Below are 20,000 nucleotides of genomic sequence, written 5' to 3' on the forward strand. Positions count from 1 at the left end.
TGCCTCTCTCTGCCTCTCTCTGCCTCTCTCTGCCTCTCTCTGCCTCTCTCTGCCTCTCTCTGCCTCTCTCTCCCTCTCTGCCTCTCTCTGCCTCTCTCTATCTGCCTCTTTCTGCCTCTCTCTCTCTCTGCCTCTCTCTATCTGCCTCTTTCTGCCTCTCTCTCTCTCTGCCTCTCTCTCTGTATATATATATATATATATATATATATATATATATATATATATATATATATATATATATATATATATATATATATATATATATATATATATATATATATATATGTATACATACATACATATATAACCATTAATTTTTTGTATAGTGGTCGAACATAATAGTGCATTAACACCTAAAGTGGACGGGGCATGTCCGTCAACACATTTGTGTCAAATTGTATTTTCATGCCTCCATGGCCAAAGGTGCCAGAGGCATTGTGTTTTTGGATTATCCATCTGGCTGTGCGTCTCTCCGTCTGTCTGTGCGTGCGTGCGTGCGTAGCAGATTTTCGTTACCATGATAACTTGTGAACCACTTGAGTGATTTTGACCAAACTTCGTATAAGTAGGTAATATGATGCAATGATGAACTGATTCGATTTGGGGTCAAAGGTTAAAGATAAAAGGTCATGTAACATTTATCTGAAAGTAGCAGATTTGTTTTGTTGCCACAATAACTTCTGAATCACGAAAGGGATTTCAACCAAACTTGGTGTAAGTATGGACTGTATACAAAGATGAACTGATTATATGTCGGCTTCAAAAGGTCAAGGTTCTTTGGTCATGTGACTTTGAAATTAAAAATATTTTTAACCGCTCGCTTGTGAAACATTGAAGGTTTTATCTATTTATTTATTTATTTTAACGAAACTTGGCACATGTGTCAAATGCATTACAAAGAAGAACTGATTTGATTTTGGGTTCACAAAGTAAATGGTGAAAGGGTATTTGACCTTTAATTGAATGGTATTTTGGAACCATAATAACTTGTGAAGCACTGAAGCTATTTCAACCAAACTTGACAAAATTATGGACTGCAACACAATGATGAACCGATTCAATTTTGGATTCAACAGGTCAAAGATCATGTCCGCTTTGAAAATTTTGCAGACCTTAACTCGAGTTTGAAGCATCTGATATTCTCTCTTGTACTTGTCTTTCTTTTCTCTCTCATATCACCTTTCAGTTTTTCACATGACCTTCAATTGAAATCACACATAACAGTGGGTTGACATGTTATGCAGGTGGAGGCATATCCATCAATACATGAATTCGATTTTAAATGTTCTCTTGTTGATTTTGTTGGCCATGAAATTGTTGATTTTCCCCATAGGTTATGTTGAAACAAGGTGTTGCTTTAAAATAAAAGTAACAATTAACCATTATATTTTGAGCAGTCAAGATGCAAGTTGTGGCATAGTTATTTTTCATGGAACAATTGAGGAGAGTCTTGTAAAAATGGAAATTTATATAATCTGCAATAAAAAGTTGAAGAAAAACAAAATTAATGTGTTTGTTTCAATTTCTGCGATTTGTGCAAGGATTCGTGTGTCAGTGCAAAATCTTGCATTATCATGTGAGGAATACAATATCTCATGGAAAGCTTTGTCATTTTCTTTGTCATCATGGGCCATAGAGATTGCCACGTCTCCAATCAGCCACATCACCCTCTCTTTTCTTGTATGAATCTAAACATCAAATTTCCATCTAAATCCCAGAACCTTGTCTACATTTAGCATAATTTGCTATCTGTGTTCTTAATCGTTGTGCACACCTGCATTGTCTCATAATGGGGACTGGTTGGTGCATGTACTAAATGGATGATGTGCTTGCAGGGTAAGCTGGAGTTGACATTGGAAATCTTGAACGAGAGCGAATTTGAGGAGAAACCAGCTGGACATGGCCGTGATGAACCAAACATCAATCCAACATTGGAATCACCAAAGTGAGAGAACCGTTTTTGTTGATTGATTTATTAATTTTTGTGGCTACAAAGTACAGTAGTGTATTGTTATAATGACCAGATGAATTCCATGGACTGGTTATTGTATAAATGTTTATATATATATATATATATATATATATATATATATATATATATATATATATATGTATATATATATATATGTATATATATATATATATGTATATATATATATATATATATATATATATATATATATATATATATATGTATATATGTATATATATATATATCTATATATATTTATATATGTATATATATATATATATGTATATATATATATATATATATATATATATATATATATATATATATATATATATATATATATATATATATATGTATATATGTATATATATATATATATGTATATATATATGTATATATATGTATATATATGTATATATATATATATATATATACACACACAAACTGAGAGTCCCCACCCCCAAAAGAGAAAATAAAAATAAAAGACTAAGAAGCATTACCACCAAGAGTGCAACATAATCATAACTGAATGGCATCACTCACGGCACACTAATAACTAAGGGAGATTTGCGGCCCATGATCTCGCAAAGCAATACACTACCCTGGAGATAAAATGCCAAAACTGGATCATGAACTACTTCTCAAACTTGGATTATAATTCAGACCATTCCCAGCATGATATCTCACAAAGACTTGTACAGTTTGAGATAACAAGAAAAAGAGCAATTAGAAATTGCAGACCCTCGCCCGGACTTCTTTTGAGTGGTGTATTTTTATAGATTTGAGGGGAAATCCAATATGGCCGACAACCAAGTGACCTATGATATATGTGTGAACCTTTTGTTCCGCATGGACAGGCAGTCATACGTGTAAACTTTCGCCTCGATTTGTTCAGCCACTTCAGAGAAGAAGATTTTTGAAGAGAGACAGACAGACAGACAGACAGACAGACAAAAAAAACCAGTCACCCGCAGGGTGACCCATATCTTGCCAAAAGGTGACCACGTGTGACTTCTTTAAGGTCATACTGAGGTGAACAGAGCTGCTATCCACCAGGAGCGACTCCTTGAGGAATATCTGCCTACGAGAGATTCTGATGAGAATCGTTCTACAGAGTAACCATGAAAAATATGCGTTTGCCTCATAGTGTCACCAAATGACGTCATGATGTCTCAAGCTTGACATATCTAGAAAGCACTCATCGAGGTGTTCAATTTGAGGTACCACACGATATGGTTCCTAAAACTTGAAAATTTGACCTTGGGGTCAAATATGTTTGACCTCAGGCGCTAACCATGAAGGTCAAGGACAATCGCCACCAAGAATTAATCAGCTGAGCGCCACACCATGAACTATATTCCCATGAAGTTTGAAGACGATCCGATCAAAATTACTCAGAAAATAAGGGTTTCATCGACTCCCCTGATTTGCGACAAAGTGACCTTGACCTTTGACCTTGACCTTCAAAATTTTGTGCACTGAAAGGGACCTCAAAAGTCCTCTGATAAGCGAAGTTACAAAGATTTCCAATGATAACTGTGCTCTGCAGAATTTTTTATACGTGATTACAGACAAACAAACAAACAAACAAAAAAAACATCCAAGCTGACGAACATATCTTGCAAAAACTTCGTTTTGGCAAGATAAAAACTGACCCAAATGCAATACCCTCTCCTTTGGCGAGGGTAACAAAAAAACGCTCTGTTTCTGGTGCTGCTGTCATGTGGCTTTCTGGTTCATATTCCTTTGCCATCTAAATCATTATCCAAGGGCTAAAGCCGCTGTCACACCTTGACGATTTCGCCAGCGTATGCCGATTTATGAAAAATTTGTCTAAAACGCTGGCACGCGTCGAATACGTTATTGGTACGTTTTGTATACATTAAGAGCACGCTGAAAAACACTGCCATAAGTCGTAGTACGCTGGCTTTAAACGGTGAACTTTTGGGTTGACCTCAAATTTTTGCATGCTTGAAATTTTACGATGTATGCCGGCGTATGACTCACACGTTCTGCTATGCTGGCCATAAGTTGTAGGCACGTTATGCGATCATTGACACGCGTCGACACATGTTACTTGTAAGTTACTCATAAATCGAAACGCGTCGAGGTAATGTTTAGCGAACCTGAAACTTATTTCTAACCTTCGAGTAACGTTTTGTAAGCACGCTACACGAATGTTGTTCACACTTCGCAACACGTTACTTGAAAAAGACGTTGACATATTTGACGTCTTCAGGATGACAACAGAACTTAATGAACGCGATTCTAACTTACAGATACCATATAATGGCGTATTGGCAGCGATTAGGGGAATTGGTATATAAAATGGGGCTTCGCAGGAGGAACCCGTCTTATTTTTTTGACTTTGTGGTGAGTACATGTCCATGTCATTCCGAGAGATGGAGGATACGGCAAGGCTGAGACGACAATACCTACATGACCTCATCGAGTTGACACTGCACCAGTTGCGTGCCAATAGAGCTGGGAGAAGAAGACGTGAACAGAGGAGAGGGAACTGGATGAGACCATGGATCCGGAGGCGACACAATTACGGCATATATGACCAGCTCATGGTGGAACTCCGGAACGAGGACCATGCATCCTTCATCAACTTCCCGCGAATTCCCCCAGCGATGTTCGACAAGCTGCTAGCCAGAGTGGGTCCAAGGATAACCAAGCATTTTTATTAAATCATTTCAATAGTCCAGTGGAAGCGATTTAACTCGTTCAATGGAAACGATTTCAATTAACAAGCACCAGCGTCCAAAAACAATAGACGAGTGACAGGCATTTATTAAAAGTGAAGTTGCAGCCTATGAATATAAAACCACACGTAATCGTCGACGATCCGCTGCCACGCTATGCATACGTTAGACTATCGTTGGGCATAGGTTGTGGATGCCGAAAACACGCCAATCAATCGTTGCTATAACTTATGTATAAGTTATAGAAGTGTTCTGTTTTCATTACCAGAACATTATGCATTTGTCCAAGTCGTTTTGAATACTTTTAAAACTGATACAAAAAAATGTTTCATCGTGGGAATGAGAAAAAAAATTAGCCGAAAAGAACATCGAACAATTGTGCAAAGTAGTCTCCTATTCGTGGACGCAACGAGGATCCATCATCACCCACACCCTCCCCATCACGCTCACCTACTACTACTGACATGGCCTACTACTACTACCAATACTACTACTACTACTACTACTACTACTGACACGATCACCTACTACAACAACTACTACTACCAATACGACTACTACTACTACTACTACTACTACCACTACCACTACGACTACTACTACCACCACTACCACTACGACTACTACTACTGACACGCTCACCTACTACTACTACCGACACGCTCACCTTCTACTACTACTACGACTACTACTGACATGCTCACCTACTACTACTACTACTACTACTGATACTACTGACATTGACATCTACTCAACATGGAGTCTGGAACACTGACGGGTTCCTCTTGTGAAGCCCATTTGTATATACCAATTCCCCTAAACGCTGCCAATACGCCATTATACGGTAGTTGTAAGTTAGAAACACGTTCAGTAAGTTCTGTGGTCGTCCGGAAGACGTCAATACAATTCGTCTACATACGACAATGTGCGTTTGAGATACGTTACACATAGGTTCAAAGCACGCTACTCATAGGTTAAAAATTAAGTTTCAGGTCTGCTAAACATTACATCGACGTGTTTCGACTTATGAGTAACTTACAAGTAACGTGTGTCCGACATGTGTCAACGATCGCGGAGCGTGCTGAGAACTTATGTCAGCGAATGCGGAACTTGTGAGCCATACGTCGAGTACGTCGTAAACTTTTCAGCATGCTTGAAATTTCACGACGTACGCGACGTACCACAGAATATGACAGCGTACTTCCTCGTTTTTCAGCGTGCTCCTAACGTATACACAATTACCCATACCGTATTTGACGTGTGCCAGCGTTTTACACACATTTTTCATCGGTCGGCATACGCTGGCTAAATCGTCAAGGTGTGACTGCGATGTTGACACTTCCAATTTTCAGGCAGTTATGATTTAAATTGGCGTGCAGCAGGTTTTTAACAGGCAACGCCACGAGTTCTTCGGCGATACGTGCAGCGTGCTATGCCTAAGTTAAACTATTGTTGGGCATAGGTTGTGAACGCCGACAACAGGCTAAGCATTCGTTGGTATAAGTTATGTTTAACACAACGAAACGTTCTATGCCCGTTCTTCATACGTTATGCAAATGACTAACACGTTATGAATACGACCAAAACTTTAAAAAACCTCAAAACTTCAGCGTACGCCAACGTTTTAGATACTTTTTAATATGTTGCCATTTCTGGCTAAAACTTCAAGGTGTGACAGCGCCTTAAGATTTAAAGGACAATCCAGGTTGAACAGTGTGGTGTAGCCTGTGGGCATGCAGGGCGGGGCATGATGATGGGAGGAGGGGTCGTTGTGGTCATCGTATCTGCAAGGAATACAAGGCGTGCGCGCCGCCTGAGGCGTCGTAGTAATGCTGGAGTCGCCCGGCTCGTGAGTGTGCTGAATACGTAATAAAGGAGAGCCGCGGGCAAAGTACGCCCGCGCCCGCGCTCGCGCTTGTGCAACACAGCCCGGCTCGACTGTTCCCCCGCATCGTGTCTGCCTGCAAAGCATCTTCTATCAGTACACCACAGTTGGCTGACGAGGATCTTCGGATCGGCGTGTGCAGGGCGACAAATAACCCGTGCGGTTCCAGGCTACGGAGCCAAGGGTCTCGCCAGCACGAGCATGGCAGAAGGTCGGGGCACGGCGCACGGGCGCATACCCGTTTTCGGGGGAGATGAATTCGAGTTGTTTTCTGAACAGTTGGGTTGCTACTTTCACGCGGATGATGTAGATGATGAAGAGAAACGCAAGGCGATCTTGCTCGCCTCGCTATCAACGGAGCACTACCGGCTGCTGAGTGATTTGGTGGCTCCAAATAGGCCCAGTGATGACGGGCTATCGTTTCAGGACATCGTGGCGAAAATGAAGACCCACTTGGCGCCAGAGAAGTCGTTGCATCTCGCGCGGTTCCAGTTCGATCACCTCGCTAAGGGTGGCGAGGAGCGCGTTGCAGACTTCGTAGCACGGGTGAAGCATTCGGCTGTGCCTTGCAAGTTCACGACAGAGGAGCGTCCGGCACGGCTCAGAGATCGTTTTATTTCTGGTCTGCGAGACGCAAAGATGGTAGCAGCCATCCTGCGGTTGACCGACATCACATTTGACTCGGCGGTCGGGACTGCTTCGTCTGTCGAGCAGACACTCACGGATGTCTGCACCATCGCTGGCCAGGACGTAATGAGTAGCTCCAGCTGGGGCATGTCGGCTGATCCCCAGGTCCACGCGGTGACCGCGCAGGTGCCGCAGGTCGCGCAGCCCAGAGTCCGCGCGATGACTCAAGTGCCGCAGGTCGCACACGCGCCTGGCGGTGCGGGACGAGGGCGCGCACCGCAGCACGGTCGCACCGGGAGCGAAGCGGCTTTCCAGGGGTGCTGGGGGTGTGGGGGTCCGCACCTGCGACAAATGTGCCCGTATAAGAACACCGTGTGTTTGCATTGTCACAAGGTGGGACATTTGAAGCGTGTGTGTCGGATGGCGGGGGCCTCCGTTGGGGTCTTGGATGACGAGGTGCGGGAGGACCCCAGTGACCTGGAGATCGGCCTGCAACCGGGGCATGGCGATGCCGGCGGGCCGGAGCAGGAGATGCAACCACGGTTGAGTCTGTTTTCCATTGGTTCGGAGATGACGACGCCGTTCACGGTGGAGGTCGAAGTGAATGGCGAGCCGACCGTGTTTTGCGTGGACACCGGGGCTGCGGTGTCGGTCATGGGTGAGCAGGCGGCTCATGGTCTTCGCGGTGTTCGCCTGGTCAAGACGGCCTTGTCGCTGTACACGTACACCGGTGAAGCGATTGCACCGCTTGCGAGGGCCGACGTCTCAGTGCGCTACCGAGGTCGACGCGCCCTGCTCTCGGTGTTCGTGGTGCGAGGGGAGGGGCCCGCCCTTTTGGGTCGGGACTGGCTGGCGCACCTCGGGCTGGATCTCCGGTTCGTACCTCCAGGTGTACCAGTGCTCTTTTCGATGCCTTCGTCGAGTACCGAGGGCGAGGTTCTGGCGGCGGGAGCCGCGTCGATGCAACGGGAGCGGCCGTGCGTTGCTGCCTGCGGCGGTGATGTACGGTTCGGGAGCGGCGAGAGCCGTATCAGCTCTCGCGATGAGTTCCCGCGCTTCGGCAGCGTTTGTGAGGCAATGCGCGCCGGTGTTGTTCGGGCAGCTTCAACAGGTTGCGGTGAGCCCGTGGCGTTAAAGGAAGTCGCGAGTCACAACATCGAGTCGACAACCAAGAGACGGACTCGTGATGTGGGTTGTGGGTTGCTTTTCATTGCATATGTGTTTTTCTTTGCTCTAGTGATGCAGTTTAACGTTGTTGAAATAAATGCCAGCAGTTCCCGTGTGAGAGTGGGTTTGGCGGAGATCAATCAATGGGATTTGTATTATGATCAATGTGATGTGGTGGCTTTGGGAGCGGTGGTGGCGAATAAAAAGGTTGGGTTGGCCTTCCATTGTCCCAGGCCGCAGGTAGTTGCTTTGTCATGTGCTGGGATTTTATCAAAAGAACGCGCTGTACGGAAAAATGAGTTTGCAATGGTTCAAATGATGTTCGTAGTGATTTATAACGAGCCTATGATTGAAGTGTGGTTTAAATGGAATTGCTGCCGTCTAACTGCCGTGTGGGTCTCGGAGATCGACTCAGAGCCAAGACTGGTGCGCTGGTCGGCGTTACCCCCACCTCTGGTTGCGGGCGCAGCTCTCTGTGTTCGCTCAAGGCCGTTTAGACGGGCGTTGGCGTCTCAACTGGTTGTGGTGCGTGGGTTGTTTTGGAGCATTGAGTGCGTTCAGCCAGCAGCGCTGTTCAGCGCCCCCATCCAAGGTCAATCGAGGCTGGCGCTGGCGCTGGCACTGGCGCCACGGCTTCCAGACAGCGGGCTTCCGGCCTCGGAATGTTTATCTGCATCAGGTCTGCCTGGGGGAAGTGGGCCGGAGGTGTTTGATGGTGCCGGGGGAGGTTTGCTCGGGAGATCGCCACGGCCTCGCCGAGGGCCATGTCAGCATGAGCCGCCTGGGGGCGTTTCCGCTGTCGGGCTGCTGTGCTTTTCGCCTTGCTGCTTCATATCGGTAACGCGGCCAGAGTTTGGGAGGTGCTGTGTGCACCTCCGTCTTCGGAACCTGGCCGTGGCAGCTCCATTAGCTCGCTTTCACGCATTATATGATGTGATGTGCTGTTATACTTCGCTGTTTTCATTTTTTGTGCCTTGTCTACTATTATACCGTAGTCCTTCGTGCTGTTTATGCTTATTATGATGGTGATCATTTAATAATCATAGTTTTAGGAGGGAGGAGTGTGGTGTAGCCTGCGGGCATGCAGGGCGGGGCATGATGATGGGAGGAGGGGTCGTTGTGGTCATCGTATCTGCAAGGAATATAAGTTGTGCGCGCCGCCTGAGGCGTCGTAGTAATGCTGGAGTCGTCCAGCTCGTGAGTGTGCTGAATACGCGCTTGTGCAACACAGCCCGGCTCGACTGTTCCCCCGCATCGTGTCTGCCTGCTAAGCATCTTCTATCAGTACACCACAAACAGCACTGATAAAGGACCTGTCACACCTTGACGTTTTAGCCAGCGTATGGCAAGGTCTCAAAATGTATGTAAAACGCTGACGTACGCTGAACTATTGAGGTTTTTTTTTAGTTTTGGGCGTATGCACAACCTATTAGTAACGTACACAGAACGTTTTAATCACATAGATAACTTATACCAACGAATGCTGAGCGTGTTGTCGGCGTTCACAACCTATGCCCACCGATAGTCTAACTTATGCATAGTGCGGCAGCGTTACACCGACAATCACGTGGCGTAGGCTATTCATCGGCTGCGGCTCGACGATTCAAATCATAACCGCACTTGACATCGAAGTGTGAAGCCGCTGTCACACCTTGACGTTTTAGCCAGCATATGCCGACGTATGAAAAATTTGCCGAACCAAGCTGGCACACGTTGAATACGTTATGGGTACGTTTTGTATACATTAAGAGCACGCTGGCATTCGAAGTAAGACGCTGGCATACGCCGAGTACGTTGAGAAATTTTCAGCATGTTGAAAATTTCTCGACGTACTCGACGTATGACACACGTTCCGCATACGCTGGCATAAGTTGTAGGCACGCCACGCGATCATTGACACACGTCCACACACGTTACTCGTAAGGTACTCATAAGTCGAAACACATCAAGGTAATGGTTAGCGTCAGTGTTCCAGACTCCCTGTTTTTTTTTTTGTTTGGTTTTATTTTTTCTTCGGCATGACGGTTATGTTGACACTTCGATTTCTTGTGCGGTTATGATTTAAATCGTTGAGCTGCAGCCTTTTAGGTATATTATATTATAACCGCACGAGAAATCGAAGTGTCAACATCACCGTCATACCGAAGAAAAAAAAAAACAAACAACAACAACAACAAAAAAAACAGGAGTCTGGAACACTGACGCTAACCATTACCTTGATGTGTTTCGACTTATGAGTAACTTACAAGTAACGTGTGTCTGTGTGTCGTCAATCGCGTAACGTGCCTACAACATGTTACTCAAAGGTTAGAAATAAGTTCCGGGTGCACTAAACATTACCTCGACGTGTTTCGACTTATGAATAACTTACAAGTAACGTGTGTCGACGTGTGTCAACGATCGCGTAACGTCCCTACAACTTATGGCCAGCGTAATGCGGAACCTGTGAGTCATACGCTGGCATACGTCGAAAAATTTTAAGCATGGAAAATTTGTCTAACAGCTCGGTGTACTACGACAAATGCCAGCGTGCTCCTAACGTATACAAACTTACCCGTAACGTATTCGACGTGTGCCAGCGTTTGAGCCAAATTTTTCAAACGCCAGGCATACCTTGGCTAAATCGTCAAGGTGTGACAGGCTCTTAAGCAATCTATGGATTATTTCTGGAGATTTATTCCTGTGGTGAGAATGTCTTGGTGGGAATATTATACTTCTAATAAATGGCAGTTTCCTTCACATTATTTATTTGATGTGGCAAGTGTATTATCACACACAGTCAGGTGAACACCACTTTAAAGCCTCATTAATGGATACATTTGTCCTTGCACTTTCTCCCTGCATTAATACTGGAGTGAAGGTCACCAGACTTAATGAACCAGTTGTGCAAAAGGGCATTGAAACAAATGATGGTTCATTGCAAGGTTTTGTTCTCCAATAACTGTCCAGAAATGGAACACTTGCTCTGCAAACTCTCTGCCTATGGCACACAAGACCAACTACGCTCATGGCTTACTGACTTCCCCCATTTTTGTCGTTAAAGTATGGCTCTCAATGGAATCCTTTCATCTCCTCTCACCATCAATGCTGGAGTGCCCCCAAGGCAGTGTTCTGGGCCCAGTCCTATTGGTAATCTTCAGAAATGATCTCTGACTCCGGAAAATTCTCTTTATCTATTTGCTGATGACTCCACCTGCTGCCGTGACATCCCTCATCCTTCTGACAGTAAGGCTGCAGCCTTTTCACTCTCTTCAGACCTTGACAAAATCACAAGCTGTTCAAACACTTGGAATATGTCTTTTAACCATGAAATATTCCTCTCTGTCTCTGTCTGTCTGTCTGTCTGTAAAATTATGGGGTTTCACTCTTGGCCATGATCTTTCTCGGGCAAACCACGTTTGCCATGGACTTCCGGTTCTGGGTTTGGAGTGGCGAGAGGTCTCCTTCGGGGCTCTCTGCTGATGTTCTCAAAGTTAAGTTTCCGGTCGTTATTTGTCCCGTTTTAACTGTTTAATTTTCTCATCTACATGTTACTGTGTGTTCCAAGTTTGGTTTTGTTTCAAAAATCGTGCTATTTTGTGAGTATTTTTGTCAACGCTCTTACCGGGTGTTTGAGGCCTTGGCCTTGGCCTAGGCTTGAGGCCTACAGGTTCTACTCGGTGTTCGATCGGTTTTTTTTTTTGTTTGTTTTTTTTTGTTTTTTCTCCCCATTACCTTCAATTTCTCTCCTCCCCATTACCTTCAATTTTCATCCTCCCCACTTTCCTAACATCCCCCATTCTCCCAACTAATCTCTTTCTTATCTCAAAAAAAAAATACCCAACAACAACAACAACACGCTAACCTTCTCCCAATTCTGCTTCTTCTTCTTCTTCCTTTCATCTTCCTCCTCGTCTTCTTCCTCGATTTTTTTTTTCTACACTTCCATGACCTAATCTGTTGAACTCGCTCAAACATTAATATTAACAACAAAAACGATCTTATGCTTCATCTTCCTCTCTCACACATGTGGTACTCTTTACTGTTTCATAATGCACTACTCTTGTGCTATTTTAACAGACTGCTCTCATTTTGAGCTCTCCTTCATTCCTTGCCAAAAAAATCCAACTGTTACAGCGCTTCTTCTCTCCGTTCTCTGAATTCGCCTTCATTGCATCCATCAAGAATTGTGTTAAATCGCATCTCTGACCTAAAACTTTTAAAAACCCCAGTTTGTTATGAATGTTCGCTTTCCATCAACCATTCTTTTTTTTCCAACTTCAGTGCCAACTCACCCCCATCACCCCTCACTCTCACTCTCAAAGCAACCATCCCACTCGTCTTCCTCCAAGCCTCCCTCTCACCTCTCTCAAAAATTCCCCTCTCACCTTTCTCCCACCTTTCATCCCCCTCACTCATCCTTCTCAAAGTTTCCCCACCCTTTCATCCACCAAGCTGCCTCCCTCCACTGCCCTCTCACCTCCATCTCTTCACTCCACCTCCTCAAATCCTCAACTGCCTTCTTCCTTGTCTCTTGTCCACCCTCTCCCCCAGCACCACAGAGCCTTTTGTCCTCCTCATTCGGCCCCCTCCCCTCGCTATTCTGCAATACCCCACACTCTTTCAACAACCCTCCTTACCTCCCCCCCCCCTCGTCCCTTGTCCTACCCTCCCCCTCCTCCTCCATCCCCTGCACCCAAAGCCTCCTGCCCTACCCCTTCATTAAAAGTGTGGACCTCAAATATCCAGGGCCTTCGCTCAAACCTTTCAGATCTTTCCATAGAGGTTGCCACTGACAAACCAGACATAATCTGCCGAACAGAAACTTTCCTCTCCCAAGACGTGTCTGACTCCCAAGTATCTCTCCCTGCTTACTCCCTCCTCCGGTATGACAGACCTGAGCCTCGTCCTGGTGGAGGTGTTGCTCTCTTCGTCAAAGACTCTATTCCTCACTCTCCATGCACTGCTCTCACTCCCCCACACCCCCAGGAATACCTCTGGCTACGGCTTCCCCTCCACTCCCACCTCATGTTTATATGTGTACTGTAACGTGCACCGAACAGTGATGACTCCATCTACACCTCACTATCCGAAAACATGGACCATCTTCTATCTTCTCATCCAAACTCTCTCTTCCTCATATGTGGCGACTGCAATTGTCATCATGCCAGTGGGCTAGGTCTGGGTACCTCTCTCACCTGCCATGGCACCTCAGCAAAAGCTTTCTGCGACTCATTAAGACTGACTCAATCGGTCAACTTCCCGACCCGGATCTCAACCAGTGGTACTCCATCTCTTCTGGATCTGATTTTGACAAATTTCCCTGACAATATCTGCTGCTCTTCCTTCGCTCCAATTGGTTCTTCTGACCACGTCCTTGTCAAAGTAGACATCTCTCTGGCTGTTATCAGAGAACCACCTCACCGCCGTCGAGTCTGGCATTTCACTCAAGCCGACTGGCAGGGTCTCCGAGCAGCCATCAAACTTACAGACTGGTCTCCTATCACTACTTTCTCAAACATCAACTCATCCTGGGAATTCTTTCAAAGAAACTTGCTCTCCCTCATGCACAGATTTATCCCCTCTCGTGTTCAGTTGTCTTACCCTTCCTCCCGCCCTTGGTTTACTGAAGCTTGTGGCGAGGCAGTTGTCCTGAAACAACTTGCCGTTGCCTCATGGAAAGCAAACACAACTGAGGGCAATCTCAGTTCCTTCCACAAAGCTTGGAACAAGTGTGTATCTACCCTCAGGAGAGCCAGAAAACAACATCTTTCTCATCTCAAGTCTGAACTGTCAAACCTCTCTCCCTCCTCAAAATCCTGGTGGCATTTAATCAAATCTGTTTCTGGTGTATGTTCCCCCTCCATCCCCTGCCTTTCCTCAAATGGCCGCACTGCTGATACCGCACGTGATAAAGCTGAATGTCTAAACTCTGTGTTTTCAGCTAAATCTTGTGTCCTAAACCCATCACTTTCTCTACCCACTTTACCCAGTCGCACCCAACTGTCCCTGGACTCTGTATCCTTTTCTCCTGACAAGGTGGAGAGCTTGCTTTCAAACCTCGAGTCAGATTCTGCAACCGGTCCAGACGGCATCAGCCCACGTGTCCTCAAAGCCTGCTCTTCTGCTCTTGCTCACCCTCTCTCTGTTCTATTCACCCTCTCATTTGCCCAAAGTCATCTGCCATCTGCTTGGAAATCTGCTAACATCACTGCCCTGCATAAAAAAGGTGCAAAAACAGATCCCTGTAACTACAGACCAATCAGCCTTCTCCCAATCATCAGCAAGATTATGGAATCCATCATCGCTTCAGACATGAAATCCTTCCTCTTATCCAATGGCTTGATTTCCAATCATCAATTTGGTTTCAGACCAGGTCACTCTACCCTGGATATGCTGCTTCTGCTCTCCCAACAATGGATGGAGGTCCTCAATGCCAGACAGGAAATCCGAGCCATATCCTTGGACATATCACGTGCTTTTGACACAGTCTAGCACCCTGCACTACTCACCAAACTCTCTTCCCATGGTATTCAAGGGCCATCTCCACTCATGGCTCGCAGACTTCCTCTCCTGCCGCAGTCAACATGTGGCCCTAAATTGAGTTCTTTCATCCCCTCTTCCTGTGCAGGCTGGAGTTCCTCAAGGTAGCGTTCTGGGCCCTGTTCTTTTTCTGGTTTTCATCAATGATCTCTCCAACTCTCTCGAAAATCCTCTATTTCTCTTTGCCGACGACTCCACCCTCTGCCGTACCATCTGTCATCCCTCAGACCGGCAACAGCAGCTTCTTCGCTCACTGCAGATCTGGATATAATCACAAACTGGTCCAACACGTGGAGCATGTCTTTCAATCCAGACAAATCTCACACTCTCACTATGTCTCTTCGAAAGGACCATTTAGAACCCCCCTCCCCATCCACTTTCTCAACAATCCTCTGGAAGAAGTCTTTTCTTTCAAGCTTCTGGGTCTCACTATCTGCCATGACCTTTCCTGGGGAAGTCACATTTCTCACCTCGCCTCAAAAGTCAGTCGCCGACTGGGAATCCTCCGTCGTGCAAAGTCCCTCCTCGGACCTCTTGAGCTCCTGACCACTTACAAAGCTTTTGTCCGTAGCCTGATGGTGTGCTGCTCTCCCCTCTGGGCTGGTGCTCCTGCCTCCCACCTTTCTCGGCTTCACGCTGTCGAAACCAGGGCATTTAGGATCATCGGCATCTCCCGCAATGAAGCTGAGTCTTTGGGCCTCTCACTCAATCACCGCAGGTTGGTCAGTGGTCTTTCTGTCTTCTACCGACTCCTCTCCAGCCTTGCCCCCCTGCTCTCTCTGCGATTTGTCCACACCACATTTCCACAGGGCGCTCAAGGTCCGCCAACAACCCCCTTCTGGTAAAACTACCAAAATCTCGAATCACTGCTCATCTTCACTCTTTCATTCCTCTTTTTTCCCGCCTTTGGAATAAACTTCCTCACTCTATTCTTTCCCATTCCTCCCTCCAGGTTTTCAAAACAGCTGTTCACCACCACCGCTTATCTTCCTCCATCCAAATCCTCGATCTTTTCTACCCCCGATCCCACCTCCTTCATTTCTCCTGCTTTCCTTCCTGAAAGTCCCTGTAATGTCTATCTTCTCTTCGCCATGTTCCCCGTCCCATCCCCATCCCTCTCCCTTCCACAGTTCACCTAATGTGTCTGTTCCCCACTGTTTTGTCCCTTCCACTCCTGCCCCTCTTGTCTCATGCCCCCTTGCTGTGAGTTGTGTGTTAGCTCTCATACGAGCCTCGACAAGGTATACAAAAAAAAAACACGTTTCAAAGTTGGCCTCCAAAATAGTCGCCGACTGACCATCCTCCATCAAGCAAAGTCCTTCCTTGGCACACCTGAACTCCTATCCACCACAAGTCTTTCATTCACAGCTTGGTGGAGTAGTCCTCTCCCCTCTTGCCTGGGCCCCTGCATCACACCTTGCTCAGCTTGACGCCTTGGAAACCTAGGCCTTCAAGAGCATCGGAATCTCCTGCAATGAAGTGGAGGCTATGGGCCGATCACTCTCCAATCACATCAGGTTGGTGGTGTCTTTGTCTTTATCCACCTCCTCTCCCCTCTCTGTGCTTTGTCCCTCACAGGTATCTATCTATAAGGATCCATGCATTCCACCAGCAACCCCCTTCTGGTGGAATTCCCAAAATCCAGAATAACTGCTCACCTCCACTCATTTGTTCCTCTTTTTTCCCACCTGTGGAACCAACTTCCACATTCTCTTCAATCTCATTCCTCCCTCCAAGTCTTCATTCCATATTGTTTCCTCCGCCACCGAAGGTGAAGGAGGTTACGTTTTCACCCCTCGCTGCCTGTTTGTTTGTCTGTCTGTTTGTCTGCCTGTGTGCAGGATATCTCAAAAAGTTGTGGACGGATCCAGATGAAATTTGGTGGACAGGTTGTGTATATGACAATGAAGAACTGATTAGATTTTGGTGAAGATCCGGATCCGGATCCGGATCCAACTGGTAGAATTATTTCAGTGATTCTTCACCATTGAGAGAAAGGGCCAAAAATGATATATAGCACGATATCTCAAAAAGTTGTGGATGGATTCGGATGAAATTTTCTGCACAGGTTCAGTGTGTGACAAGGAATAACTGTTTAGATTTTGGTGAAGATCCAAATCCGGAGCTGATTTTGAGAATTATTTAATTTTTAAAGTGATTCTTCATCAATGAGAGATAGGGCTCAAAAACATGATTATATAGCATTATATTTCAAAAAGTTTTGGGCCTGATATGTTCTCGTCGATCAAGCATTATGTGACGGAGGTGTATGCTTTACCGAGTGCCCTTCTAGTTGCTTCTGCATCCATCTTTTCCACCCCACTTGCATTCTCCCCTATACTTCATCGTTCCCTGCATCCTTGGTTTAGCCGTCTCCATCTACTTTTTCTGTCAGCCCTGCTGTTGGCATTTCCCCCCTTCTCTTTCTGCTGGTCCTTTTGTGTTTCAGCTCTTCCACAAGCCCTGATTCTGTACCCAAAAAAGAAAAAACACTCATTGTGTATCGCTGGAACTACAAAGCAAAGTCCATTTGCTTGTGCACACAATGCCAAAGTCATCTTCGCTGGCACTTGGTTGTAGCTTATCCTTGGTGCATTTTACCTTCCCACTTCTTCCACCCAGACACACTCGTTCATCCCACTGCAAGGTTCTGCACAATGGCATGAATGGATTCATCCAGTAAATTCCAAAGTTTCTCCTCCAGAGTCCATGCCTTACAAGCACACTTCCTCCTCCATGATTGCAAACTCGTGTACAGAAATGAAATCAAATTAGGTTAATCACAAAAGGGGATTCCAAAAAAAAAAACACAGCCTCAAACCAATTGGCACCAGCAGAGATAATCGATACCAGCAAATAAATACAACTGCAAAGTGACTGATTGACATGGCAGACAGTGCCTAAAGAAAGTCTACACCCCCTTTCAATTTTTTGTTTCCTCATAGCCTGGAATTAAATTTCATTAAATCAAACTTTTTCCACCTTTAAAATGTGTAATGCATTTTATGTCTTTTTCTCCTTGTCTTGTTTCTCATGCAGGCGACCACAAACCTCTTTCTTATGGTTCACTTCACCATTTAAAAGCTTCAAGTATATTTTATGCAAACGTTACAAGAAGTACTTCTGCTTCAGCATTTTTAGTGTTCTGATAACCCTTTTTCTGACCATCTTTTTTTACTCCTTGCCAGTAAGTATTTGAAGCTACCTGATGTTTATGCACTTGTCTTCGTTGTTAAATGACGTTACTTCATAGCCTGGTGATCAAATTATACCATTCATAATATGAGGTGCCACGATGAGGAGTGATGTAAGGGACACATCTGCCATTTTGGAGTTAATGCCATGTCGCACTATTTTAACCCTTACCCTATCATCCGAGCCTATCAACATCATATCATTAAAAAAAATGTCGCTTACATCACTCCACCTCGCGGGGCCTCATTAAAAGTTGAAAATATCTCAGATTAGTTGGGGTTGTGTTGAATTTCTTCCATCATGAATGTTCTGTTGATTTACTTTATTCATATGATTTTTCACTCATTTTGTAATGCATTATTACTTTGTCTTTGGTTTTTTTTTTGTTTCACAGAATTACTCTGCACAAAAGCTATTGGATTGGATTTAAACCCTTCCAGGCCAAGTTGGAAACTTTCCATTACCACATTTTACTTTGTCATTCAGAATTTTCCATGCTAATGTTGTGTAATTGCGGTATAAAATGGATATATAGGCACCATTACTGCTTTAGCAAATTTAACAACTGAGGTTTATTTTTTAGCTCACCTGGGATGTAGTTCCAGGGAGCTTATGGGATGGTGCGTCGTCTGTCCTCCAGTCTGTCCATAAACACTTGCAACTTCTTCTTTGAAACCACACACACAATTTCAATGAAACTTGACCACAACCTTCATCACCCGGTATGTACCAAACTTTGTTCACACCATTAAAAAAATCGGAGTCTAACATTGGTTTATTGGTACATTTTGCTGATTCCGTCCTATGTTGACTTCCTCCTCAGTATCATTATTCTATCAGGTGAGTGCCCAGGGGTATTGCCCCTTATTTTTTCATGTGGAAACTCTGATTGATAGTCTCTGCCATTTTTTTATCCTAATGAAAACTGATCTTTCACTCATCGCACTATCGTGAATTTTCTTCATTCATAACGAGCAGGGGTACCAGACATTGCGCACTGATGTTCTAATCCTATTGGCATTTTGATTTTTTTTCTATTTTTTTTTGTGGAGGCCTAAAACATTTCCCTGCACCCACTAAAAATGGGGTCAGTGATAATTTAATATTAACTTTCATGCAGCTACAAAGGCTTAGGCACTATAGAGCAATTAAAAAAAAATAAAATCCAACTTTCAAAAAAAAAGATATTTTGCCTAAAACACTTCTTGCCACTCACTGATGAACCTCTGAAGGTTTGAAGAAGATCCATTTGGCCATCTCTGAGAAAACTGATGACATATACACACACACAACACACAGATATGGAGGTGGATTCTTTGAGACCTGATAGTTCTCCGTTCCATCCCCTGAAACCCACCCATGTAGGGGGTTTCAGCTAACATTTGCAACATGCATGCACGCGCGCGCGCACACACACACACACACACACACACACACACACACACACACACACACACACACACACACACACACACACACACACACACACACACACACACACACACACACACACACACACACACAGCTCTCTTTTTATGTATAGATAACAAACACTTGGAACCTTGTTTACTCTTTTAATCTCTTCTCAAGTTAGTCTTGTTTTGTTTTTCATCCATTTGAATAAAATTTTTGCAAGAGTATGTTGTTTATTATTTTTCATATGCAGCCTGTGTCTGCTAGTTGCATCATTGCTGGAAGAGAGGTTGTGCCACTGATGTAGTGCCCCTGTTACCAGTAAGCTGGTACTCATTTTTTCTGGCCTCAGAAGGATGACAGGCTGAGTCAACCCACCTGGTGTGATTTAACAACACGACAGGGGCTCAAACTCAGGACCCTAAGATCTTAAGCCAGCCACCTTAACCGTTGAGCCAACACCAGGCTTGTTCAGTATGTGGTACCACAGTGCTTGGAGGTTCTATCCATT

General features: G+C 44.9%; 1 protein-coding gene across 2 annotated transcripts in view; it reads left to right on the forward strand.

The window, feature by feature from the left end:
• Positions 1–19,716, forward strand: part of LOC147034978 (myoferlin-like) — a 424,490-nt gene extending 404,774 nt beyond the window's left edge. For both annotated transcript variants that reach the window (XM_085891822.1, XM_085891829.1), the window contains 3 exons: positions 1,836–1,945; positions 17,921–18,068; positions 18,471–19,716. In XM_085891822.1, the coding sequence (XP_085747948.1) occupies positions 1,836–1,945; positions 17,921–18,068; positions 18,471–18,506 (294 nt within the window). In that variant the 3' untranslated portion in view covers positions 18,507–19,716. The remainder of the gene's footprint in view (positions 1–1,835; positions 1,946–17,920; positions 18,069–18,470) is intronic.
• Positions 19,717–20,000: the final 284 nt, after the last annotated feature.

The sequence above is a fragment of the Eptatretus burgeri genome, chromosome 1 (genome assembly GCF_056783735.1).
Source record: "Eptatretus burgeri isolate ZD-2024b chromosome 1, Ebu_testis_v1, whole genome shotgun sequence".
Classification (NCBI taxonomy): domain Eukaryota; kingdom Metazoa; phylum Chordata; class Myxini; order Myxiniformes; family Myxinidae; genus Eptatretus; species Eptatretus burgeri.